The sequence below is a fragment of the Sciurus vulgaris genome (assembly GCF_902686455.1).
Source record: "Sciurus vulgaris genome assembly, chromosome: 11".
Lineage (NCBI taxonomy): Eukaryota > Metazoa > Chordata > Mammalia > Rodentia > Sciuridae > Sciurus > Sciurus vulgaris.
The window spans coordinates 9,064,009-9,089,921 of NC_136472.1; the positions used below are offsets into that span (position 1 = coordinate 9,064,009).

The 25,913-nt window shown below is 58.1% G+C and overlaps 1 protein-coding gene across 1 annotated transcript in view; it reads left to right on the forward strand.

Annotated features, from left to right (window-relative positions):
* The window catches only part of NRXN2 (neurexin 2), a 101,285-nt gene that overhangs the window by 70,818 nt on the left and 4,554 nt on the right, over nt 1–25,913 (forward strand). Inside the window, 5 exon segments of the mRNA XM_079104058.1 lie at nt 4,002–4,183; nt 8,441–8,612; nt 12,260–12,349; nt 15,639–15,964; nt 18,017–18,095. Of these exon segments, the coding sequence (XP_078960184.1) occupies nt 4,002–4,183; nt 8,441–8,612; nt 12,260–12,349; nt 15,639–15,964; nt 18,017–18,095 (849 nt within the window).

Sequence of the window (25,913 nt, forward strand, 5' to 3'; positions counted from 1 at the left end):
CCTCCTGAGCCACTGGGATTATAGGTCGTTTTTCAAAGTCCTTGAGGAGCTTTCAGCCTGAGGTTTCAGGTGCCAGGAAAGGAGGACTGGATCCCAGCTTTGAGTCTGTAGCTTCCAGAGCTTCTGAGTTTACTGCTCCATTACAAAAGGATTCAGCACATATTTTGATTCTGGATATGAGTATTATTTTGGATTTCATACTGGATGATTTATGGCCAAGAATGGGGTTAAGGGTTGAAGGGATTCTAGACCAAGAGAAAGCTAAACTCAGGGATCTGAACCTGTATGAGAGAGATCTCCCCTCTGTGTTGTGGAGGTTTTTACAGATAGATCTGGGACTGGCTGTGAGCACCTATGTTAGTCTGAGTCTTCTCTGGATTGTGCAGGACACTTCATCTTCTCACAAGTCTAGATCTTCTGTCATGGCATCTTATGCTGTGGGGAAACAGGCAGACAGGGGGTCTGCACCAGTAGCTTTAGCCCTGGGGGCATGAGTGTATGGGATGGTTGTACATGAATGATTATGTTTTTTGGGTCTGGGTTAGCTAACCATTATTAATGGTCGGTTGGACTTTTTTTTCTAGAATGCAGGTGTGTGTGGACTGTATGGAAGATTCTGATCATTTAGTGTTTTACTGGAGCAGTGAATTTCTGGAGACTGTTGGGTGTGGACAGAAAGTGTCAACCTTAGGCCTATGAGCTCTGTGGCTGGCCACTGTCTTGACTTGGGCTTCAGGGGTGTAGTACTCCCGGAAATGTCTGAAGACTCATACTGACCATTCCCCACACTAGTGATTTCCCAGGGAGGTCCAGAAATGTCACCTCCCTAGGGTGACATTTGGGGCCTTAGCTTATGCTCTTCTCACTCTTGAGCCCTTTTTGGAGGTTGTCAGAGGTTCTGGATGTGGGGGGATGTCCTGGACTCCGTGTCTGCTGGAAGGCCAGCCATGCCTGCTCCTGGGGAGCCTGGGGCAGGGCAGGGGACAGCTTGATGGAGAGCGGCAGGAGGAGCTTTCTGAGCGCGACCGACCGGGGCGGGACCGATGGAGGCCCCGCCTCCCCTGCCTGGGCCTCCTCCCAGCCGAGCCCTTTGCGCCCGCGGGCGGGAGCCGCGGTGCCGGGGAAAGAAATGTCTCCCCAGGGTAATTACGGCCGCCCCAGCCCAATAAACCATTCATCCTTCACCTCTTCTGCCCAAGAAGTGTCTCTCCGCCCCGGTCCCCCCAGTGTAATAAACGCCCTTAGGCTTTAACAGGCCCGCCCAGCGTAATAAACTGGCTGCAGTGTGAGAACAGCTGGGTAATCAATCCCGGGGGAGGCCTGGGCCGGGAGCGCGGCGGGCATCGTGTGCGCCGCGGGCCTCTCCCGCGCCCAGCCGGCCGCTGCCCTTGCGCCGCCCGCGATGGCCTGTCTTTGTGCGCCTACCGCCATGTTTCCCGGCTGTCGGCCCCGGTCGGGGTCTGCCTCCCCACGCTGGGGCTTTGTGTGCCGCTGGGTGCGTCGCGGCCTGTGTGTGGGTGTGAGGTCTGGGCGTGCGTCACTGGGGAGGTGCCTGCTGCGGGGCCTGGGGCTTGGGCAGTGAGCACGTGCCTCCGATCCTCCAGCCTCACTACCCAAAGGGGCATCAGGCCTGCCGGCTCCTCGGATGCCTGGGCACCGGCCATGGCGCTGTCCATGGTGCTGTGCTGTTTGGTATCCAGAGGGAAAGCCGGGAGAAGAGTCTGCCTGCTTTCCCCTAGACCGCGACGGGGCTGGGCTTGGGGGCAGGAAGATGGGGCTTCCTTCCCTGGTGTGAGGGGATCTAGGACCCCAGGGGTGTAGAGGCTTCAGCCTCTGGTCAGGGCCTGCGTGTGGAGGAAGGTCAGCATCTCAGCTCCCCTGGCCCTCCCCACCCCCTAAATTCGACGTGCAGCTTGTGAGTGGAGCGGGGAGGGAGGACCCTGGGTATTACGGTTGCCATGGAAACAGCCGATTTTCCGGAGCGCTGCAGTGTTGGGAGTGGAGAGACTGTACCGGCTGAGGCCTAGCCCTTTCCAGGCAGGTGACCTGCACAGGGGTAGAGATGGGACTCACTGTGGGCTCCGCCCCAGCCTGCTCTCCACTCTGGGCGTGGGGCCCATCCTGAGGGTTCAACCTTTACCACTGTGGTTTCAGGGTCCCCAGGTAGAAAGGACACCTGGGTCTGGAGGGGCAGAGGTGCACTCCCTCTGCCTGCTGGGGTGCTTTCTGAGCCACAGACTGGGTGAGATGTCACTTATCAGACATCCAGTGCTTCTTCCTGCCTGCCCTGCCCCGGGGTCATGTCTCACTCTGGCCTGTCTGGGGAGGTGGAGGGCCACGTGGTAGGAGCTCTGGGAGACAGCAGGGGTCTCACGGTTCTGCTGCGCCAACCCTGATTCCCTGCTATCTCACTACCTCTTTGGTACCCAGGCAGCAAGCCTTCCCTTCTTGCCTCAGCAACCCCCTGGGCTTTGGGAGAACTTCCCTCCAAGGCACGCAGGAGTCCCCCCCTCTCCTACGGGGGGGTCTAGGAGCTCCTTGGGACAGAGCCCCCTTCCACCTGATTGCTTGAACTACAAGGGGGTTCCTGAGTGCCTGAGGTGAGAGACCTTGAGGGTGTCAGGGGACCTGGCTTTGTATTACCAGCTGGGTTGCCACCTTGGCTGAGCAGGCTTCCGCCTTGCTTCTTGGGAGTGTCTTAGACCCTGCAGGGTGTCCTGTCTCCTGGGAAGCTGGAGCGCCCCCACCCCCAAGACCAGCACTTTCCACAGGCAGGGTCACACACCTCTCCCAGCCTACTCCAGGCGCTTGCCCTCAGGCCCCATTTCTCTCTGTGTCTCTCAGTCTGGCAAAGTTTTTTCTTAAGCCCCTTTCCCCCCAAGACGTGCTTTGAGAGGAGTCGTTAGTGGCTAATTATTTAATTAAGCATTTTATGAATCTCATCTGCTCCATTTATGTCCTGAAGAATGCAAGATTGTTCTCTTCCCTTCCCTGCTCTGAAGGCCCCAGAGCCCTAGTCCTCCAGGCCTCCCAGACAAGGCTCTTTCCCGGAAACTGGGTGACCAGCCCCCCACCCCCACCCCCAGGGAGCTCAGTCAGCCCGCAGGAGGGAACATGGCGACTAATGGGGTTTATTTTGGGGCTGAGATCGTTAGGGACCTCACACCGCCCCCGGCAGCCGGATGGTGAAGAGGAGAGGGAGAAGGGGAGAGGGTGGGGTGGGGGAGGGCAGGAGAGGGAGCCTACATCTTGGGCTCCCACTCTCCTGTTTCTCTCACCTACATCCCTCTCTGTCCTTCTCTGTCCATCTGTCTCTGCCTCCTTCCTCCTCTGGCTCTCAGGACCCCCTCCCCACTGTCTCTTCCCTTCTGGGCAGGGCTCCAGGACTCTGCTTTGGGACCCAGGCACCCCTGCTGGGGGGTGGAGGCAGGGAGTCCTGGGCAAACCAGGAGGGTTCCCAGAGGGTTGGGAGTGGACTGGTAGGGGGAGATGTTGGCGGCAAGCCAGAGATGGGCCATGAGTCAGAGCTGCCCACAGCCCTGCTCATCTTCCCGCCATCGCCTGGGGCTCCTTTTTGCCTTGGTGCTGCTCAGCTCTGGCCCCAAAGAAGCACACATTTGAATCTGTCACCCCTGTCAGCCTTGGGAGAAGTCATGCTGGTCAGAATCAGGCCCCTGGGTTCCGGCCCAGGGCACTCTTGTCATCTGGGTCCCCTTGCAGCCTCTCTCTGGGTCATTCTCTCTATTACCTCTCTGTTTTGCTGTAATTAAAGCAAGCATTCTTGATGAGGCAGCTACATCTGTCTGCGTGCACAGACTCTCGCCCTGGCACCCGCCTGCCAACTGTTCCCTAGGGCTGCTGGGCTAGTGGCTGCTGAGGGCATCACAGCTGAAGCCCCGCGCCCTGAACCTGGGTCTGCATGCTCTGCCACAACTCCAGGACCTCCTGAGCTCACCCTCCTGATGCCTTCTCTCCCTCTCTCCCTTTCCTTTTCTCTGCAGCCGGGACCACATACATCTTTGGGAAGGGGGGAGCGCTCATCACCTACACCTGGCCCCCCAATGACCGGCCCAGCACGAGGATGGACCGCCTGGCCGTGGGCTTCAGCACCCACCAGCGGAGCGCTGTGCTGGTGCGGGTGGACAGTGCCTCGGGCCTCGGAGACTACCTGCAGCTACACATCGTAAGCACTCTGGCCCTCCCCGTGCCTGCCCACTCCCTGCCTGCTGGTGCTTCTCGGCCGTGGGTCAGCCCTGCACTGTTCCCTTCCTGGGGAGCCCTTAGAGCTGATTCCCTCATCCTTAGGGCTTCCCTCAAGAAGTTCTGTTTCTGGGACCCAGTCCGCCTCTCGTCTGGTTTGTAGGTCCCCACCTCCCTACGCCCTGAGACCGTCTGTGTCTTCCTCCTTCCAGGATATAGTCGAGGGCCTTCCAGACCATTCTCCTCAGCCTTCAGATGTCCCTACATTTTTTTCCCCACTGAGGGGCTGGGGATTCAAACCCAGGTCCGTGCGCACACTATGTGAGCGCTCTACAGGATGAGCTATCTGCTCTACTGTCTCTACATTTGTGACTGCCCCTGGGTGATTTGCCTGCTCATTCCTAGTCCACCGGGAGCAGCCCCCCACCCCATCCTGCACCTCCCTTCCCCACAGCTTCCTACCTTTGCTCTACCTGGTCTTCAAGTCCTGCCCCTGCCTCTGACCAGCCTTTGATCTGTTTCTGTGGCCTTTGCCCTCCCGGCAAAGGCCCTCCTGACTGTTTAAGCTCACTCTTCACTGACCTCTCGGCCCAGCCCCACGTCCCTGCCCTGGCCTCTGGTCCCAACCAACTCTGCCTTTTTCTGTCCCTCCACCCACACCGTGGGCCTCGCCCCTACCCTAGCCTGTCCTGCGGGGCTCCTTGACCTCTGTTCCTTCTCAGTGCTTCCCTTGGGCCTCCCTCTATGTCCACCTCCCTCACCTCACAGGTTTGCATCTGACTCACGTCTTCGCTGGGCCCTTGTCCTTCCTGGCCCTCTGCCCCATCTCAGGTCCTGCCCATGACCTTCCCCGGGACCTCTGGCCTTCCCCATTTCACTTCTCGTCTTAGTCTCTCCCCTGCCTGCTCCCCAGTCTTAAGTCCTGGGCTTCTGGCTTTCGTCTCCAACACCATATTTACAGCTGTTCCTTTCCCTCATTGGCTGGCTGTGTCCCAAGGCTGGCCCTGGCCAGGCACTTTGGGTGCCCTAGCTTTAAGGAGGGCAGAGTCGGGAGGGGGAGAAGGCTTGTGTGAACTCTGACCCCTCCCACCTGCTTGAGGCGGGTATGCTGGCCCCTCACAGGACAGCTCATCGGAGCCCCAGTCTGCACCCCACGCCCGATGGGGGTGTGGAGGATGGAGGCGGAGGGATCCTGTGGGCAGAGCATGGCTAGGGTGGCAGCAGCAGCTGATGGGCACAGACCTGTGGGAAGGGGTGCAGAGGGAAGAGTAGCCAGTGGGACACTGGGCCAGGCCTGGGAGTTCTGTGCCTGTGAGTGAGTGAGGCAGTGTCTCTGACTGTGAGTGGCAGCCTGTGGGGAGAGACGGTGCAGCTGTGGATGACAGTGTGGCGCCGGGTGCCTGATGGTTGTGTGTCGGGAGGCGGCTGTGACTGTGGGTGCCGCCTGTCTCTGTTTGAGGATGTAGCTATGCGCTTATATTTTCCTGAGTGGCATTTGCTTGGTTTCAGTCACCCCTGAGTGGCAGGGTGTGACCGTGTTTCCCCATGTCCTCTATGAGCGCGGACGGTTGCTCCTTTCCTTCCGTTGTCGTGTGAGACCCTGCGTGGCTTTAGAGCAGATGGTCTGGGTTTGAGTCCCAGCTCTGCCCCTTCCTGGCTCTATTTTTGTGCAAGTCACCGCACTCTTAAGTTCCCCCAGGTGTGTGGCACAGTAAGAGGGCAGAGGGATGCCAGGCGGCTCAACTGACAGCTTGCATGTAAAGCGCTCACCCCGCCCTGCCTGCTCGCAGCCCTCTGTACCCCAGTCATCTGTGACGGGCCACCCCGATGAGTCTGCATGCGCTCTGTGCCTCAGTGCTTCGTCCCAGGGCTGAGAGGAGAGGGTGGTGGTCCCAGCTGGGAGAAGGGGCATCCTCCCTTTCTCTCGCACATGCCTCACCTGGTGCAGGGCCGTGCGGGAGCAAGGCCTGGCACCTGGGTGCTGCAGAGGCCTGGGAGGAAGGGAGACCCAGTGCTAGGGTGGCAGAGCCTGGAAAGGGTAAGGGGTCACCAGAGAGGCCAGCTCTGTTGGGCACCAAACAGGCCAGAGCCCCTTGGGGTGAGCCCCTAAGCCCCCTCCTCCCCTGGTGACACATCAGCTCCCACCACAGCGTCATTAGCAGCTCTCGGAGAGTGGGGAGGCGGCAGCAAAATAAGAGAAAAGCAATTTGACGTTTCTAATAAAGCGTCGCTCCACTTTGCCAAATTAATTTTGACTCCCATAATTATTTGCTGTAGGAGCGGCCGCGTTCTCCCCACCGCCGCCTAATGAGGTAATTGGGGAATTAGGAATTAATGACTTTAACAGAAGTGACAACTGACTTCACATCGGGAGCGGCTCTGGGGAGCTGCCTCTCCCCCGGAGCACACGGCTCGGAGCTGGGCTGCCTCCTGGGGAACCCAGGCGTCCTGCCTTCCAGCTCCCCGGGCTGGCCCTCTGCTGCTGGCTCCCAGACTGCACGTGCCCTTGACCATCACTGCTTGGGCGGAGCCTCGTGGGGAGGAACCCTCAGAGGCATCCAAGGGGCTGATGCTATTCTGGGTGATATTATTACTAACAATAGTAACGAGGAGGCTCGACTGCTCGCTTCCCGGGTGTGTGGGGAGGATGATGAACCGTCTCCCTGGGGATGTTGTCAGTCTGTGGGTGGTGGGTGGGTGGGGCTTGCTAATAGTCTCTGTCAGGCAGACCTGGCCTCAGTTTCCCTGCTTTAATGCACACATGTGTGGCTGGGGGTGTGTGCGTGTAGATGCCTGCCTGCGTGCGCGACTTTCCTAGGTTCTAGGAGGGGGAGGACTGTACACAAGTGGAGAAAGGACATGGCAAGGGTCTCCAAGGAAACCACAGCTGCCCATCCTATCCCTCCACTCTCTCTGCCAAGCCCCAGCCTCTGCCCCCTCGGTGAACCACCCTGCCCCTATCCCCAGTGTCACCAGGCCTTTCAGCTCTGTTAGATGTAGGCGGTGACAGCTGAATGGTTCCTTTGGCCCAAGCGGGACTGGCAGTCTTTCAGGAAGACCCCAAGAGTATAGCGTGTTTCTATGCTGGGCTGGGACCCTGTGAGCAACCTAGGGGGCCTAGAGAGTCTTGTGTCAGTCCTGTGGGTGGATGACTGGGCCCACTCCAGGGCTGGGTGCAGGAAGGTGGCTGAGAGGTACAGGGGAATGGAGTTGGGGCTTACACCGAGGGCCATGTGGGCTTTCTACTGCCTTGCCAGACCTTGGAGGTAGGGTGGCCTCAGCAGATGGCCCCACCCCAGCCCTTTGAGTCAGTGTCTCAGACTAGTGGGCAAGGGATAAGAACACTGGCGTTGGAGTTAGGATAGCTGGGGTCCAAACCTGTGAGCCATGAGAGTTTGAGATGTTATTTAACCTCTCTGGCCCTCAGGTGTCTTCCTGGATAAAATGGGGTGCTATGAGCTTCCTCAGAGCACTGTGTGGAGATGACCAGAACACATGCAAACAGTACCCACAGGCCTGTCACTTTTGGGGTCTCGGCCTAACTCCTTTCACTCCAGAGCCACTGGCAGAACTGTTCCTGGGCTGACCCCAGGTGGCCTCTGCAGGATCTCTCTGGTTACTCAGCCTCCTTCCTCCCCTTCTGCAGTCCTCAGTCCTTGTCTGGGTTGCCCCTGCCGTCAGAGCCTGACCCGTGTGGGCCTGCAAGGCTTCAGAGGCCGCACAGTGATGCCCCAATACAGGGGAGGGGAGGCTAGAGATCGAGGTTTGGGCTTGAAGGTCAGGGCTGTCCTCTGGGGCTTCTGTGGACTTCTGTGTTGTTTAGCCCTCAGGGAGGCACACCCTCCCAGACCCAGGCTGTTCCCCAGCTTGGTCCCCATCTGCATCCCCATCTGCACTCAGGGGTACTTGCACGGCATAGGTGCTCTGTAAACATTCTTTGCAAATGCTCTGGATGAACCAAAAGGCAAGAGACAGAGGCGACTAGTGGAAAGGGCTCCGGGTCTTGACTCTGCGCCCCACGGTAGCTGCCAGCAACCTCTGAGCCTCAGGCATCTCCCTTGTTTGCAAGTGAGGGTGGGCGCTCCAGCCTGCCCACCTTGAACGCTTGAGACCTAAGGAAGTTGTATTATGAAGCTGTAAAACATTGCAGAGCTAGGCTGGTGGTATCCACAGATGGAGTTCTGGGAGGAGTGACTAGTTGATCTCTCCCAGTGGCTGACTTCTACCTCCCTGTTACCAGGACCAGGGCACCGTGGGGGTGATTTTTAACGTGGGCACGGACGACATTACCATCGACGAGCCCAATGCCATCGTGAGCGACGGCAAATACCACGTGGTGCGTTTCACTCGAAGCGGTGGCAACGCCACCTTGCAGGTGGACAGCTGGCCGGTCAACGAGCGGTACCCGGCAGGTAGGCGGCTCAGGCCCGCAGAGGAGGAGCGGTGGGGCTGGGCGGGAGGCTGGAGGTCTCAGGTAGGAGCGCGGTGCGTTCCTGGGCGGGGCTCAGTAGAGGCTTCTGGCTGCGGGGTGGGGCGTGGCTATGGAAAAGACGAGGCTTGAAGGGGCGGGACCAAGGCGGGGGCGTGGCTAAGGCTCGTCGGGATTTGGGGGGCGGGGCTAGACCGCAGTGTTGGAAAAGGGGCGTCTGGTGTTGGGGGCGGGGTGCAAGGCCAGGGTCCAGTTTGGGTGTAGCGGGAGAAGAGAAATGGAGGAAAGCTAGCGGCAGGGAGGGTCTGATGCGATCGAGGGCTAGATGATTTCAGAAGGCAGATGGAAATGGGGAGGCAGATGCAGACACGTAGGAGAGAAGATCCAGAAGTAACATAAAAGGTGTCTTGGCAGGAAGCAGGGTGTTCCCAAAAACAACCAAGGAAAGAACCAGGGTCTTTAGAAAGACCCATATTAGGAGATGTAGGTAAAGAAGCGCATTAGCTAGGGAGAACCAGAGAAAAGGAACCTCCGCGTCTCAGGGGATGAGGGACATGGCAAAAGGGAGGGAGAGACAAATGACAAGAGCGAAAAACAGAGTTTGATACAGTCAACAGCCTTCCCTGACAATCGACTAGGTGTTAGGGTCTATGCCTGGCCTTGGGGACCAGGGAGCCTCAGGAGTGCAGATGGACCCAGTCCAGCAGGGTGACTGCTGTGGTCGTCAAGGACAATTCAAGGTCTGAGGAGGACAGGGGAAGGACAGGGATGAAGATATAAAAGAAAGGAGGGACTCGAGACCCTGTATGATATCAGAGTGAGAGGAACCAGAAAAGAAGCCAAGGAAAGATCTGGAAATAGTCACTAAAACAAATGCAAAGATGGAGGCAGCTCCAGGAGGCATACAGAGAGATATATGGAGAAACTGACACACACAGCCAGCCAGGGACAGAAGAGGTGAACAGAGCCCAGTGAGTGCAGGAGAGCCCAGCACAGGAGACAGAGAGGGAGGGGCGGGGAACACTGCAGGGAGAGCTGCAGGCACACAGAGATGCTGAGATACAGGCTGGGTGGCACTGCAGAGTCACACACAGGACCCATCTGAGGAGAGAGTGAACATCTGCAGCCTCCATCGCTCAGCGTGACAGCCAGGCCCAGGCAGAGGCTGCTCCAGCTGATGGAGGGGCATGGGCAGGCCAGGGTGCAAAGCCTCTGGGCTCCCCAAGGCTGGAACAAAGAGTCCAGAAGGCCCATGACTCCCAGTCCTGCAGACTTGCACCCACACGTTCCTAGGTAGCTCCTGAGATAATGAGACCCCCAGAGTCCCTTCTAATAAATACAGAGGCTGAGGTACACACAGGCCAACCCCAGGCATACAGAGCACCGCTGACATTCACAAGGTCAGACAGACATGCGAGAAAATGGCATCCAGAGGGATGCTAGTCTGTGCTAAGGCCCTGAGCATGTGTGGGGTCACTCAGACACACCAACTTCCTACAGAAAGTCCCAGCCCTGCCATGAGCAGACCCTGACAGCTTGGGTTGTGCGGCATGATTCTCTGAGCCTTCAGAGTTCACTCCGTCTCAGACACACATGCGCCAGGGCAGTGATGACATGGCCTGTGCTGGACAGAGCTGGACTTGGGGGCACGAAGGCCTTACCAGGTGGGCTAGGACTCACGTCCAGAGCTTCACCCTTTGGAGCCCAGCAGACCGGGGAAGCCAGATGAAGGGGTTATGCCTGTCTCCTCTGTTGAGGAACCCCTGACTTGGGGTGGAGAAAGGTTGCCTGGGGTCCTTGCCTGCAAATTCCAATAAACCGAGGGGCCTGGTGGCTGCCTGTGTGCACTGGCAGGGCGAATCTTGAACATCACCAGCAGGCCAAGTCAGCAGCATGCCAGGGACGGGAGAATGACCCCCGCAACTCTTAGGGAGCAGAAACACAGCCCATGGATTCCCAGTCAGCAGGATTTTAATACTGGATCTCCTCTTGCCCGGGGACGGGTCATCTAGCCTCTGAAATCAACTTCCACCTCTGAACCATGAGGACAATTCCTACCTCATAGTGGTGCTATGAGGATTCCCTGTGAAAACCCAAGGAAAGTGCTGGAACTGAGAGAGATGCTCCATAAACAGGGCTTTTGTTAGTGTTTTTATATACTCAGCTGCCCTCCAACAAGTCAGATGTACATTCTTCCTTTCAGGACACACACACACACACACACACACACACACACACACACACACACAGAGATGATCGAATTATCCATTTTCAATTTATAGGGAAAGCGGAGTCTGTCTTGTAAGAACCTGAGGAGGCACCGTCTATGCACACAGGAACACACGTGCCCACGTTCATGGGAGGTGTACACATGCAGGCCCAGGCCAGAGCCATGCAATGGAGACTCTGCTCCCAGGCCCAGGGTGCCCTGAAAGGCATGGAGTGGTTTAAATGGGAGGAGTGGCTAGATTCCCAAGCCCGGCCATTTTCCTTTTCATTGCTATGGCTTGGGATCGCCCACACCCCCAGAGGAGCACATACATACCCAGAGGCACACGACAGCCCCATACCACACAGGTGCGCGCGCGCCTGTGTGCTCACGCAGGCCCTCCCTCCCTGTCTCCAGGGGCTGCAGATTGGGAGTGGAGAGAGAAGCAGGTGGGTATCCAGATGGGCAGCCAAGGAGGGAGAGAGGGGAGGGTCAGAATTGGGAGAAGGAGTCTGAAGGAGGAAGGCTGAGGGGTGGGCCGGGCCTGCGGATGAAGGAGAGGCGAGGAGCTGAGACTGGGCTGGCAGGGCAGGAAGGAGTGAAACGCTTTGAGAAGAGAGCAGGGGTGAAGGCCAGCTGCCTGCAGGAGGGCTGAGAGAGTTGTGGGAGAAGGGGTTGGGGGCTGCGAGGTCACCCGTGGTGGCCACCAGGTACTGAGGGAGCTGGGACTAGCGTGAGGAGGCACGGTGCCTTAAACGAGAGCAGCGATGGGGTCAAGCTGGAGCAGGGTTAATGTGAAGGTGGTGGCGGGCCAGGGTGTGGTGCGAAGCGGGAAATGCGGGGCAGCTGGAGCTGAGCACCTAAGGCAAAGGGAGTCACAGTGACTTGGAGAGAGCTTTAATTTGCACAGTTGGATGCGTGTGCCGGGAGACCCCCTTAAATGCCGCATAAACCCCGCTTAACCCACCCTCCCACTTCTAAACTGCCCTCTAAACCAGTAGCCAGTTGGGCCACCTGGGCCACGAGGACTCCCACCCGCACTTAAACCTGCTAAATGCCCTGCCCCTGTCCCGCCGCCCACTTTGGGATGGCGGAGGAAGAAGGGCCTCAACCCAGGGACCAGATAAACCCATTCCATCTCTGACCTTGACCTTCGGGCTGCCTTTTCTGTACTTCCCTGGCCTTTTCTTCTTTTTCCTCTTTTGCTCTGGGTTGCTCCCGCCCCCGGGGGGAGGCTGGCTCTGGATGGGAGCTTAGGGAGGGGCCGGGAGAGAAGAGGACCCAGCATTTCTTTTCCTGCCTCCTGCTCTTTCGTTGGACGTGGCTGCTACCCTGGGTCTCCTGAGAAGTGCATAATTACTTTCTAACTCCTTTGGACTTCGCCGCCTGAGAAACCTACTGTCTCTCTAAACTTTTCCAAGGAAACTTTGATAACGAGCGCCTGGCGATTGCTAGACAGAGAATCCCCTACCGGCTCGGTCGAGTAGTAGATGAGTGGCTGCTCGACAAAGGTAATTAACCAGAACTAATTAATCACTAACTAACCCTAAACTGCCATCTTAGAGGTGCAGAGCTCTCTCTTCCCCGCCCGTGCCTTTGCCACGCCTGGCCCCACGCCAAGGGACGATTGTCCGGCCAGATGCTCCCCTCCGTCCGTCCCCTTTGTAGCCCACAGTCTCGGGGTTTCAGGATGGGGTTTGGCGAAGGGTTTTCTAGAAGAGAGAGAGGCTTCCTTCCCTTTCTAACCCTGAGATCCACGAGGTCAGACGCTCCCTGGCTGCTAGGTCAGATCCCTCTGTCTGAGCCCCTCTCCGAGGCTTTTGTGCAGGGCCCAGGGGCCCTTCGGGAAGCAGGAAGGGCTGATTCAGGGATCCAGGTGAGGGCTGGGCAGGCCTCCTGGGGCCAGCTGAGGAGAAGGGGAAGAGCAGGGGCCTGGGATCCTCCTGGAGAGACCCCGAAGCTAGCTCCTGCGGGCCACTGTCTCTGGAATGGGCTCTCTCGGTCCACAAGACCTCTCAGAAGTAGTGGAAGCCAGTGGGAGACTGAGGGAGGGAGGAGGCCATGGCCTGCAGGGGCTTCTCCCTACCGGGTGATGAGGAAGAGGGTGGGCTCCCGAGAGGCCCCCCTGTGGCAGGGTGTTGGAGGAGGGGCGAGCTCTGTACCTCTAAGGCTAAACTCCAGGGGGGAGCAGAACTGTTAAACCCCCACTTAACCAGCTGATAACTGTGCTTAAATGTCCACTGGGGCCTTCCCCAATAAAACCCCCAATGTAACTTCCAGCCCCCCACACCAGAGGGGCCTAAAATGCTGATAACCAGATGTGATAAATCCATAACAGGACAAAAAGTTAAAGGGACTGTAATAGACATCGCTAAAACCTACAGCCCCCAGCCACACTGGGCTGCTCCCTCCAGCGGGGCGAACTTTAACCCTTTGAGGCATTCACGGTGGGTGGGGACAGGGGCAGGGGCCACAGGACCAAGTTTCCTAAGGTCAGGTGGCTTCCTCTCTGTTACCCACCTCCCTCTCCCAGAATCACAGAGGCCAAGGGATCTGCCTGGGCTGAGGCTGGGCAACTTGTGACCCCAAAGGTTAGGGAGAACTGGACAGGCCCTGCTAGGGGCAGGATGGGACTTGGGGTTGGCTGTCCTTGACCTCTGTAGGCCTGTATGTACTGTTCTAGAAAGTGACAGATTGAGCTTCCCAAGGAGTGGAAGAAGATGCTCAGTTTGGGTGTGGCCTTGGCCCAGTGCTTCCCCCAGCTAAGCTGGTTCCCTCCTTGAGAAGACAGAGACATGGGCCCTAGCTCAGCCCACCTCCAAAGCATATTGCAAAGGTGCTGTGCAGTGAGAAGCCTCAGGAAAGTATCTGAGACAAGGGTGAGGCCTTCTTGGAGGGGCTGTTTATTATCACAGCCCGGCTTATGGTAGGTGCTCACTAAATATTTATGGAATGAATCAATTTTCCAGTTCAAAAACACATTCTGTGAAATAGTCCCATGAGATGCTTCACAACAAAGGGACTGTGGTAAGATAAGTTTGGAAGTGCTGAGTCCTGTTTCTTCCTCTCAGAGATGCACATGTACCTCGTTTCATAAAGGCTCTGAGACATCCCGCAAGAAAGGAACCTGTTTAGTGATGACTTGTTTGCTTTTCAAACCCATTTGACCACTACGACTCTCTCCTTTTTTTTTTGGTGGTGGTACTAGAGATGGAACCATGGATGGGCTCTATCCCTGAGCTACATCCCCGCCTCCTTTTATTTTTAATTTTGAGACCGGGTCTTACTAAGTTTCTGAGGCTGGCCTGGAACTTGTGATCCTCCTGTCCCAGCCTCCCAAGCCACTGGGATTACAAGCATGCACCACTGTGCCTGGCTCTTTTTTCTCACCATTCTTATGCCTAGGAATAAGCTTGAACACAGTGGTTCTCAGGGTTTTCTGGATCTAGTATCTTGGGACCTGTCCTAAGCTGCCACCATCAGTCTTCTGCTTCTGTGGGTTCTGACTCCCTCGTTTGTAAGGAAGCAGCGATGCTCTGGGATCGTCCTTGCTTGTGTGGGCAGTGAGAGGCTGCTGGAGGAGGAGAGGCTGAGCAGGGAGGCTGAGGAAACACATCAGTGGCCCATAATTGGCCAGAGGCCAGGCAGATGACTGGGGGTTCCAGGGACTTGGGTGTCCCAGAGAGCGGGTATTTCCAAAGAGGTTGTGGGTTTCACAAGTTGGACTGTCCTCAGCCCAGGCTTTGGAGGCAGGGCTTACAGGCACCTAACTCTAAACCAGATCTTTAACGAGGCATTAACCAGAGGCTAACAAGGGCTAAGCCAGGACTTAAAACCCCCAGAGCCAGCAGTTGAAGGTCCAGGGGAGAAGGGGCAATGGAGCAGTCCATCTGTCCAATCCCTACCCCCCAAAATAAGCAATACCAAAAATCAAAGTTAAATCTAAACTTAAACATAATAAATATCTTTTCTAAAAACCAAACCAAAACAAACAAACTCAGAGGGTTAAACCGACCCCCAGATCCACTAAAACCAAAGTGAACAGCCAAACCCCACGCAGGTGGGAAATCTGAGGTGTAATACGGCCGAGTGCGGAGCGAGATTGGAGCTGGAGCGGTTTTTTGGCTGTCAGCGAGCGAAGCAAGGTCCCTTTAACGTTTTCCACTTCTGTGCTTGCACACCAGGCGGGAAGGGCTGTGCCGCCCGGTGCCGGCCGCGGCGGGCGGGGCCTCAGCGGGCGGGGCCTCGGCGGGGAGGAGCCGGGGCTGCGGTGGGCGGGGCCGCGCACTGACCGCCCTGGTCCCGCCTCCTCCGCCGGAGTGCCCCGTCTCTGCCTCTTGGTCTCCGCCATCTGCCACTTCTGGGGGCGCCACGGCTCAGGGCTGGGCACGGGTGGGGTGCGCGGGGAAGCGGTGGGAGAAGATGGGGGCTGCATTGAGGGGAGAGGAAGAAGCGGGTGATGCCCTGGCAGGGGAGCCGAGGGGCCAGGTGGAGGCTGAGAAGGCATGCGCATGGTGGGGAAGAGGGGGTGACGGCTCCCTGTCCCAGCTCATGTGTGCCCTGGGGACCCTCCCGCCCGGGGTCCCTCCTGGCTCGGCTAGGGGCTTCGGCTGACAAGGACTTTCCCTTTGGTTGTCTGTCCCTTCCTCATTTCTCCCCGACCCCACCTGCGGTGTCCCCCTGGTTCCTTCCTCCCCCACTTGGCTCCCCTCCATTCTCCCCACCCTTCCTGGCCTCCCTCGCACTCCCTGACCCTCCTGTCACCTTCTCCCGCCCCTTTCCCATTGCCCCCCACCCCAGGACGCCAGCTGACCATCTTCAACAGCCAGGCTGCCATCAAGATCGGGGGCCGGGATCAGGGCCGCCCCTTCCAGGGCCAGGTGTCCGGCCTCTACTACAATGGTCTCAAGGTGCTGGCGCTGGCCGCCGAGAGCGACCCCAACGTGCGGACTGAGGGCCACCTGCGCCTGGTGGGGGAGGGGCCGTCCGTGCTGCTCAGTGCGGAGACCACGGCCACCACCCTGCTGGCGGACATGGCAACCACCATCATGGAGACCACTACCACTATGGCCACTACCACCACGCGCCGGGGCCGCTCCCCCACGCTGAGGGACAGCACCACCCAGGTGAGGCTCTCAAGGGCTTTGGGTGAAGGTCCCAGGGGTCTGGTAGGATCCTGCAGGCTGCTTTCCCTGACCATGTTGTCATGCTGATGGTTTAGGTGAGAGATGCTAGGTCACCTTTCAGGAAGTGGCCTTCACCTTGGTGACCAGGGATACTGAAGATGTGGGGGCCATTATTTCTAGAGGGTCCTTTCCCAGAGCTGGGGGGTAGTTGCCCAGGGGAAGACCACCCACCCCACCCAAGAGCCGGGAAGTCTAGACCAGGGGTTGGGGCAAAGTGACCTTTCTGCTTTCCACAAAGGCCCTGGCCGGTGTTGTGAGGACAGGTAGTGGGAGGTGGGCATTACCTGGATGTCAGCATCTTGGGCAGAGGGGCCACACCAGAGGGGACAGATGTAGTCACCCTAGGTGTATGTCCCCTCTCCAGAGGCTGCTGTAGGCCAGGAGCAGCCTCTCCTAGTTTGCCGGAGTCCCTTCCAGGAGAGTTCCTGCTAGTGGACAGGCCCTGGCTGTAGGTCCCTTGCCTTCACACATCCTTTTCCTGTGACCTGGAGAAGCACCCCAGTAGTCAGCCTCAGCATCCTCCTCTGTGCCTGGGGGTTTGAGCAGGACACAGTTCCCGAGCTTCACCCCACCTATGTAGGTACGCCCAGGGTCAGGTCAGCCTCTGAGGGACCCAAGTGGGCTGCACCTGGGGAATGAGGCTCCAAGGAGCAGGGTGGACCTGGCTTTCCTGAGCGTCAAAGCCAATTAAGCCTGGGTGACTACTGAGGCAGCCCTGGGGCCGGCTGAGTTTCCCGCTGCTCGTTGGTTGTACTGGCAAGGGCTCACACCTAGCCCCTTGCCCTGGCTTAGCCACCCTGTCCCATGGTGCATCTACCTCCCATCGTCCTATCTCACTGCCTGGGCTATTGGGCTTCCAGGTCCGGAGGGACCTCTGTCCTCTAGGAGGGATCTGGGGGTGGCCATGAGAACATGTCCCTACCCTCATCCAGTCTGTCTTAGTGTCTACTTCTGAGGGCTGGGCTCTGTGCTCCAAGGTCCCTCCTTCCTGTCAGTCTGTGCTGCAGGGAGTGGGGACCCAGCAAGTGGAGGAAGCCAAGTGGGAGAGACAAGCCTGTGTCCCATCCTCTCTCCTTTGCCATCCAGAGATCTGAGGGGATTCAGTTCCCCAGGGCCTTCACTCTAGGAGTGGGGAGGCCTGGGAGGAAGACCTGGACTTGACCTGGGCTTGGTACCCACCACCCTGAATCTCAGGAGGGATCTGGTCTCAGTGGAAGAGGGGGCAGGCCATCCATGAAAGGGAGGGGTCAGGACCCCAGGTGTGAGGTGGTGATGGAGAAGCCCCCATGACAGCAACTGGAGCCAGGGGACAAGCTTGGTCTTGTCTGCGTCTGCAGCCGGTTGGGTTCTTGTCCTGCCTGGACTTTGGGTTTCCCTCCTCCAGTCTCTTCCTTGACACCCCGAGTACCCCCTCCCCCTCACACACACTCATCTCAGGGATTCTCTTTCTTTGCAATCAGGAGGAGAGAAAATGCTGACAAAGTCGACTCCTGTTGTCATGGCAACCACAGCCCTAATTATTGTATGCAGCCCGGTTCTCCGGAAAGGGGGCTGGGAGACACACGAGGGGTGATGGGGTGGGGGTGAAACTGGAGCCAGGAAACCCCTCTAGGCCCTGTCCCTTTCTGCTCATGCAGCTTCCAGAGGCCCCTGTGCCTTGCCTCCTGACCCACCTGTCCCTGCCCCAAGGTGTCCTGGATCCTTGCTACCACCCTGCAGCCCCACGTCTGGCATTCTTTCACCTCACTGTCTAGAAATAAAAAGCACAACATGTGCTGTCTGATCCTTGGGAGCTGCAGGGGCTCCGGGGCTGGTGCCGTCTGGTGTCCTGTTGCACAGGAGGAAATGGAGGGCCAAGGTCACCAGCAAGTGGTGGCAGGACTGGGCCTTGGCCAGGGCCCAATCCTGTGGTGCCACACACCTCAAGAGGCAGCTATGGAGTCTCCTCACCCACCTGGACCCTCTTTCCCTACCCCTCCTCTCGCCCCACAGAACACAGATGACCTCCTAGTGGCCTCGGCTGAGTGTCCGAGCGATGACGAGGACCTGGAGGAGTGTGAACCCAGTACTGGTGAGTGCCTTTCCCCCCTCCCCTGCCCCGGGGGCCCCTGCGACGACACTGCTGGGAGGTGGGCGACAGCCCCTGTCACCTGACCCCAGCCCAGGACCTGCTGCAGGCTTTAGCTCTCCCATACTCCCCCTCCCCACCTTATAGCCCCCAGGTGCTTCAGATGTCCTCTGGCAAGGTGCTTTTTGGTGCCCCATCCCTTGGAGGTAGTGAGGTCCTTAGCATGGAGTCCTGGGGTTGAGCGCGAAGGGGAGGTGGAAGGGAAAGAGGGAGCGGGTTTCCTTAGAAAGATGAGAACTGCAGCTCCCAGTCCTGGAGTGGGGGTGGGGAACTACAACTCCCATCAGCTCTCAGGTCCAGAACTACAACTCCCAGCAGCCCCAAGGCCCAGTACTCCCTTGGTCACTCATAGAGAAGGTTTCTGCTGGATCCTGAATCCTCCTCGTGCCCAGTCTCGGGGCCATGTCTAGTGTTCTGATCCAACGGGTGCCCAGGGTGGAGACTCCACCAGAATGCCAGATCAAGGCGAGCAGCTGATGTGCCTGGCAGCATGCTGGGTGGGAAGTGCTTCCCAGGCCAGACCTGGGGTTCCCTGGAGAGATTCCAGTAGGGGAGCAGCTGTAGGAGAGCAGGCTGGGCGGGAAGTCTCTGGAGGGTGGGGCCCCAGGGAGCCCTCCAGGCCTCAGCTTGATGCTGCTGGCTGGAGCCAAGGTTGCAGCTGCAGAGAGCAGCCCTGCAGGGCAGGTGGCCTTGTGTGTAGATCAGGGTGGGAGTGAGGTGGCATGGTGGGTGCCTTGCTGCTCATCTGGGCAGGCGTGCAGTGGCCGAGAGGAGCTGGGGTGAGGAGGATGCTCTAGGTCGGCTGTGGGAGTGGAGGAAGTACTGGATGTGGCTAGATTTCCCTGTGGGGGAGCATGGACGTTACTGCAGCCCAGATGAGCCTGTGGGAGTGGAGAGGCCACCCACATCTCTTGCTTGGCTTTCCAGAGACTTCTCCCTGTTACCTTGCAATGTTGGCACCTGGCCTATGGGTATCAGCAGACCAGAGGTTGGGGCAGGTGTGCTCAGGTGCAGGGGAGGGCTGTGGTCAGGAGGCGGGCAGCATATCCTGGCACATTCTGTGGGGGCCTGGGATCCCATCAGCACCAGCAGAGACATTCAACCTGAGGTCGGGCTGCCACTCTGGAAGGAGTGTGGGTTGGGCAAGAAGGGAACAGGACCAAAACATGGAGTGTGGAGCCCTGGGGCAGAGTCTGAGGTCCAGAGACCAAGGACAAGGGACCCCGGACCCAGAAGCTGGAGCCCTGTTTGCCCTCTGTGTCCCGCAGTGGGCTGAGCTGAGTGGGGGCGTATGTGGTCTTGGGCCCGGAGGCACTTGGGGGAGATGCTGCTGCTGACTGCAAGGCCTCCCTGGTCCACAGCCCAGGGCTGTGCTTCCTGGAGCAGATGCCACCCACTGTGAAGGACGGCGGGGAGTCTCAGCCCAGGGGTGCGTGCTCCAACCCCACCACATTCTCGAGGCTCTGGGCCTCTGGCAGTGTGGTGTGCAGCACTGCCCCTTGGTCCTGCTTGGCCCTCTAAGCTCGGTACTAACCGGGGCTCCGTTGGCTGACTAGAGCCTCTGGCCCAGGCTCACTGGAGCAGGAGAACCTGGGATGGGGCTCTGGGGACAGAGGCCTGTGTGGGTCTCGAGGAAAGGGCCCTGCCTGGCCCCGTACTCTGGGATGGGAACTCCCAGTGACAGAAGGAGTCTCCGCTTCTCTTGGACCCTGCACAGGCCCCCCGGGGCCAGACAGTCACCATACAGGGACGTGGAGTGCATACTCTCCGTAGCAGGGCCACATTCTGGGTGGGGTTCTGGCTTCCAGCCCAGAGTCCAGCCAGGGCCTGGGTGTGATGCCCAGCGTGTACACTAGTGGCCCCAGATCTTACAGGCTCTCTTAGGACAAGGGGGTGAGGAGGAGTCGAAGTTGGCAAGTCAGCTGCCCCCAGATCGGGCTCTGTGAGGTCACTGACCACTGAGCTGTCCTCTTGGGAAAAGAGCCACAGTTGTGGGGAGGTTGGAGGGTGGGGGAGGGCTGGAAGCCAGGGATAGGGAGGGGCTGGTGGCCAGCCCAGCACCCAGCTTTAGAAACAGACACGGGGGAGGGAGAGTGCACGGTGGGGCCCCCAGAGGAGGTCATGGGAGTCCAGTGGCTCTTCCCCAGCCCTGGGTCTCTCTTGTGTGCAAACCGCACACCACTCCAAGGTGTAAGTGTGGTCCTCTTCATCCTGATGGGAAGCCAGCAGGGAGCAAGATGGACTCCAGGGTTTTCCCTCCCAGACTGTTGGAGGAACCCACCCCACCCCCACCAGCCTCTTCAGCCAGAGCCTCTCCAGAGCCCCAAGACAAGGAGGCTTTTCTGGAGCAGATGGCCAGGCCCCTTGGCTCCAAGGTCAGTGTTAGAGGTCAAGACAGCCTGGCTGGAGACAGTGGCTGCTCAGGACCTGACCCCTCCCAGCTCCCAGAGCCTCATGCCTGGGTACCGCGGGCCCTGGGAGCTCCCTCCCAGCCTGCTCACCTCCCCACCCTTCCCGCTAACTCCGGAGCCTCCACAGAACCAGGCCCCGCCCCCTCCTCCACTGCTTAGTGAGCTGGCCACCTGGTGCTGTTTCACCTGAGGTTGGCCAACCAAAGGACCTAGCTGAATTCTTTAGAATGAGGTGCGTTTGGGGCATGCACCTACAGCGACCATGTGATGTCCCTGGTGTTCCAGGTCTCTAGGAATCTGACTTACACAAAGAGCACACGTCCATATGCACATGCATGCGCTCTGACCAGAGACGTGCACACGTGTCACACACAACAGGCCCGCAGCAAGCTCACACGGTCCCACTTGCACATGTGCACACACACACACACATTTTTACCTGTAAGAGCCCTTGCTCTTCATGCTCAGACACACAGAGGCATACATGTGCTTAAAGCCAAAGGGCGTGTGCACACCCAGACCCCTTGCAAACCCTTAGACACCCACACACACCTGTTGAGGCCCATAGATACAACCTATGCACACAGGCACTGTCTTGAGGCGGCTGCCCAGGTGCTCACCTGCTCGGTCACACTTATAAGTGTTCCCAGCACAAGTGTGCCCTCACATCTGACAGCGTCTTAAACTCACCAGGTCATACGAATGCTCAGAGCTGTGTGTACACGCATGTGAGTGTGTGCTCGGACCCACAAGCATACTCTCTCATCTGTTTTGTGTGCATGTCTGTGAGGCATCTGCAGCCCTGTTTTTGTTTTGAAATGGGGCCTCATTAAGTTGCAGAGGCTGACTTTGAACTTGCAGTCTGCCCACTTCAGCCTTCCATAGCTGGGATTACAGGTGAGTGCCACTGTGCCCAGTCCTGCTCACCTCTGTCGATGTATGTGCCCAGCGTTCCAAACTATACACAGGGCTGCAGGGCTGTAGAAGCACTCACAGATTTCAGACCCTTGGGACACACGTGTGCTCACATGTGCTCAGACCCATGCTTTGCAACATGTCCTCGGAATCAGAATCCCCATCTGTGCTCAGCTCACATAGCACATATGTGGACAGACCCATCTGCGTGTCTCACAGCTACACAGGGATCATAGAATCCCACATATGTGTTCAGACTTACATGTTTCAGAACCACAGAGGTGTGTGTGTGTTCAGATCAGCATGCACACGAGTGCTTGTACCCACTGAAGTACATGCACACACACAGAAGAGCATGTCCTTACTTAGGAGCACAGGGGTGCATGTGTGGCAGCTCCATCCACGTGTCCTTGCCAAGACACACACAGACATCTGCAGAGCCAACCTGTGGTCCATTCCCACACATAGGTGCGCATGTGCACTGAGGCCCAGAGGGTGCATGCGGGCACATTCTCAGAGGCTGGCCGTGTGTGCTGAGCCCCAAGGTGTGCGTGCGCACACACACACATGCATGCTCACTTGGGCCTGTATGGGCCCACATAGGTGCTCACAGTGATGGGTGCACTGTGTGCTCAGTGGTACCCGTGCAGTGGCACACAAAGGGTGCACGTGTATCTTCAGACCCATAGGGCGTGCACATGTGTTCAGACCCAGCATAGCACATGCCTGTACGTTCGCCCTCTCGTGGATACACACAGCTGTGCAGACCCACAAGGGCGGGCACATGTGCTTAGGGATGTGCTCAGGCGCACAGAAACACAGCCTCTCAGATTCACTCAGTCCCGTGCATGCTCAGGTGCATGGAAGTAGCCTCACACGCTGGCCCCTGGTGGGGCATTGTCCCTATGGGCACATGAAGGAGACACACCGGCTTCATTCCACAGCGTCACACTCATTTGCTCAGACCCACGGAAGCATAAAGGTGATCAGATTCCGGGAGGCTGTCAAGTAACATTCGTTAGCCCTTATAACAGATAAATCCACATCTAGTTCGACATAGAAATGTGTGTCTTCTTTATAATAGGATATAAATAGGTGTTCCCGATTGGAGGGCAAGTCTTCAGGTGATAACCCAGGGCCAGCCTCTTCCACCTTGTGGCTGTACTACTCCTAACACTTCCCAAGTGGTGAGGCTGGGGATGGGGCAGGGGAGGTTTTCCTGGGCCAGGCCCTGGAGAGCTGCCATTGCTCCTGCCCTTGTTCTGCTATCTAGAGTTCGGTCATGGGGCCATAGCCTGGCTTTCAGGAAGGCGAGGAGTCTGGTCTTGCTGTGCCTCCAGGAGGAAGCACAAATAGGCTTGAGTTCCAGCTAGTGACTTATGTACCACAATCTGGCCTTTAGGACCACCAAGGATGTTTGGCTCCTCTCCCATCTCAGAATACAACCACCTTTCCTCAAGGGAGACAACCGGAAGTCCCACCCAGTGAGGGCATTTGTCTCAGAGCAGGGATGTCCAGGAGAAGGCTGCCCACCCCATCCCAGGCCTGCCTCCCCTGGTGGGGATACCTATATGTGGCCTGGAGACCCATGAACTGGAAGAATAATTTACCTTGCTGCCTCCACAGCCTGAGAGGCACCTGGAATACAACCACGCAGCACCCTCCACTCAGAAAGGGAAGGCCAGTGCCACACGGCAGCTGCTGGTTCCCAGCATGGGCAGGAGCCTCAGGGTTCACACTGGCCCAGTGTGCTGGGGGCATGGGGACATCCTGCAGGCAGCCTCCAGCCTGAGAGGGGGATTTCTCTAGCAAGCCCCGCCTCCGTGGTCAGACTCCCATCTCCATGTCCCTGGAGGCCCTCCCCACCCTCATCCTCCACGGAGAAGATGTTGGGAGAAACGTCCTCCTTGGGCACGCGGGATCGCTCATGGCCCACTCCGCTCTTGTGTCTTTGGGGTACAAGGGTGGCTTCAAGGCTGAGATGGTCACAGCACCATTGTAGAGTTTGCTAGGCACAGTCTGCAGGCCCAAGGCTTCCCGTTCTCTGCCCCTGCGCCCTTTTCCAACGAATGTCACATGCACACATCAGATCCATCAAGGACCACGTGAACAGCAGGTGGGAGGCCACACCCTCAGTCGGACCCTGGGAAGGGCTGAGTCCCAGATAGCCCCTCCAGCCCTCTCAGGCTTCTCTCTTCCCATCCGGGGCTTGGAAGCTGTGGCTTCTCTGACGTTTGCAGGCCCCGCATTTCCCTGTGCTATGCCCTTCATTCCTGCTTGTGCACCAGCCAGTTCTTGCCCAAGCTTCTTGTCTCCTTTTTGTATCACGTTTCTAAAAGCAGAAGGTCAGTGCTGGCACCACCCCCAGCCCTTTGCCCTTGCTGTCCCTCAGGGCCCTAGCCTCAGGGTGTGCCCTGCCCTCTAAGGTTCCCAAGCAGTGGTTTGCACCAAACACTCGCCACCACCAGTTGTATGGGTCTTCATCTTTCCCACCTATGTCCCTTTCATTGGATTGTCACCTGAGTGCCTCAGGGTTTTGTTATCCTAACACCCATTTTGGGTGTCGGTGCCTGCATTTTGTTAAGGGAACCTTTGTTTCTGTAGCAGACGAGCCCGGAATCTCAGTGGTTCACTCAGGAACAGCCTTGCTCTCAGGTGCATTCTACCTAGCACTCCTGATCAGCACGTGGCTCTGTCCCCAGGGCGTCTTCATAATCCACCCTCTTTCCATCTGTAGATCCTCCATTTTCAATATGTGGTTGCCAAGGTCACTGGAGAGAGTGTGGAGCACGGTACCCCAGGGACGCTGCTAGGGGCCTGTATGGGCAGGGTCCACTTCTCAGCCCTGTGGCCACGCCCAGTTGCAAGGGATACTGGGAAACGTAGTCCAGCTGCCCGGGAGAAGGAGGGAATGAATGGTGAGGAAGGCAGGTGTTAAGAGCCGTGGACTATGTTCTGAGAGGCAGTCACACGTTCACACGGAGCCCAGAGCCAGGCTCGGAGGCCAGCAGACACACGCCAGGGCCAGAGGGCCGCCCACGCACGCTCATCTGTCCAGACCTGCCCATCAGCTCCACCGAGCTTGTGTGCACAGGCGCACGCACGTGCTTAGTGACATGTGCCAGGGGCACGGAAGCTGGCCTCAGAGGGCGAGCTCGCGTGCTTGTGCAACCCCAGGATGTAGCTCTCCTCTCTGAATCGGAAACGCCCCAACCTCCGCCCTCGCCATGCTGGCGTTCCAGGTGGAGCGGGGCGCCGTTCTTCAGGCCACAGTGCTCAGTGACATGGGTGGTTGCGCACACAGGTGAGTAAGGACTAGAATCTAGCCAGTGCCCTGTCTGCCCGGCTGTTTCCTGGGCCCAGAGCAGGGTGCGCCTGCATGGAGGAGAGTGGCTTTTTCCAGTGTGGCACTGATGCAGCCTGTGAAGTTGTGCCCGGGCAGGGCTGGCTCTGCTGAATGGGACGGCCTTTTTCCCTAATCCACATGAAATGCCCTGTAGGAGAGTGGCCTTGCCCCACAGCCGGGGCAGGGCCCCCAGGGCTGGTGGCTGTGCCTTGTCAGATGATGGCTCGGTCTCGGACACTCTCAGCCTCAGTTCTGGGCTCCCTCACTAGGGAGGGCACATCTTGCTTAGGTGGGAATGGGGTTTGTGGGTGAATTTCTAATTAGGGGATTTCTGTGCCCTACAAATATAAAGAGCCCAGCTTGCTGGGCATGCTTCTCCAGAGAGAGGAGAGTCCAGAGGGAGAAAGTGTTCAGGAATGGCTGCTGGTGTCCTGGGTCAGAATGGAATTCTCTAGCAAATGGGCCTAATGTGCAGTAAGATTCTGTTTTCTTAGGATGCAGAGGAGCAAAGAGTGGGTGGGTGACATCTGTGATAAACGTGCACCTGTGTTTTCCAAATGCTGCAGCTGCCTGGAAGCCTGAGGACTGGGCAGGAGGCTGCCTCGGGTTCTGACTAGACTGATCACTCCAGAGGGCTCTCAGGGTGCACCCTTGATATAAAGCTGACTCCCTCCAAGTCCTCACGAATCTGTGCCTCTCCCTCAGCAGTCCATCTGGAGAGGCCGCAGTGGGACTTTGCCCTGTGAAGAGTGTCTGAGGGGTCCTCCCTGCCTTCAAGCCTTGCTGCCTCCTCACTAAGGTTGGGCTCACCTCATCCTTCCTGGAAGGTCAGCACATGACCCCAGGAAGGCCAGGAGGGCCGAGCACCCAGAGCCCAGCTGGGGTTGAGAGGATTCTCCATGGCCTACTGGATAGGGGGTGGGGTGGGAGACAAGTGCAAAGGGGGCACCGTGGGGCAGTCACGGCAGTGTGGGGGACATGGGGTTGCAGGATGTCTTGGGAGATGTGCTGCCAAAGCTTGTGCAGAGAAGGGCCAGAAAGTCCCAGAGAGGCTGGAATGGCAGGAAGAAAACAGGCCTGACGTGAAAC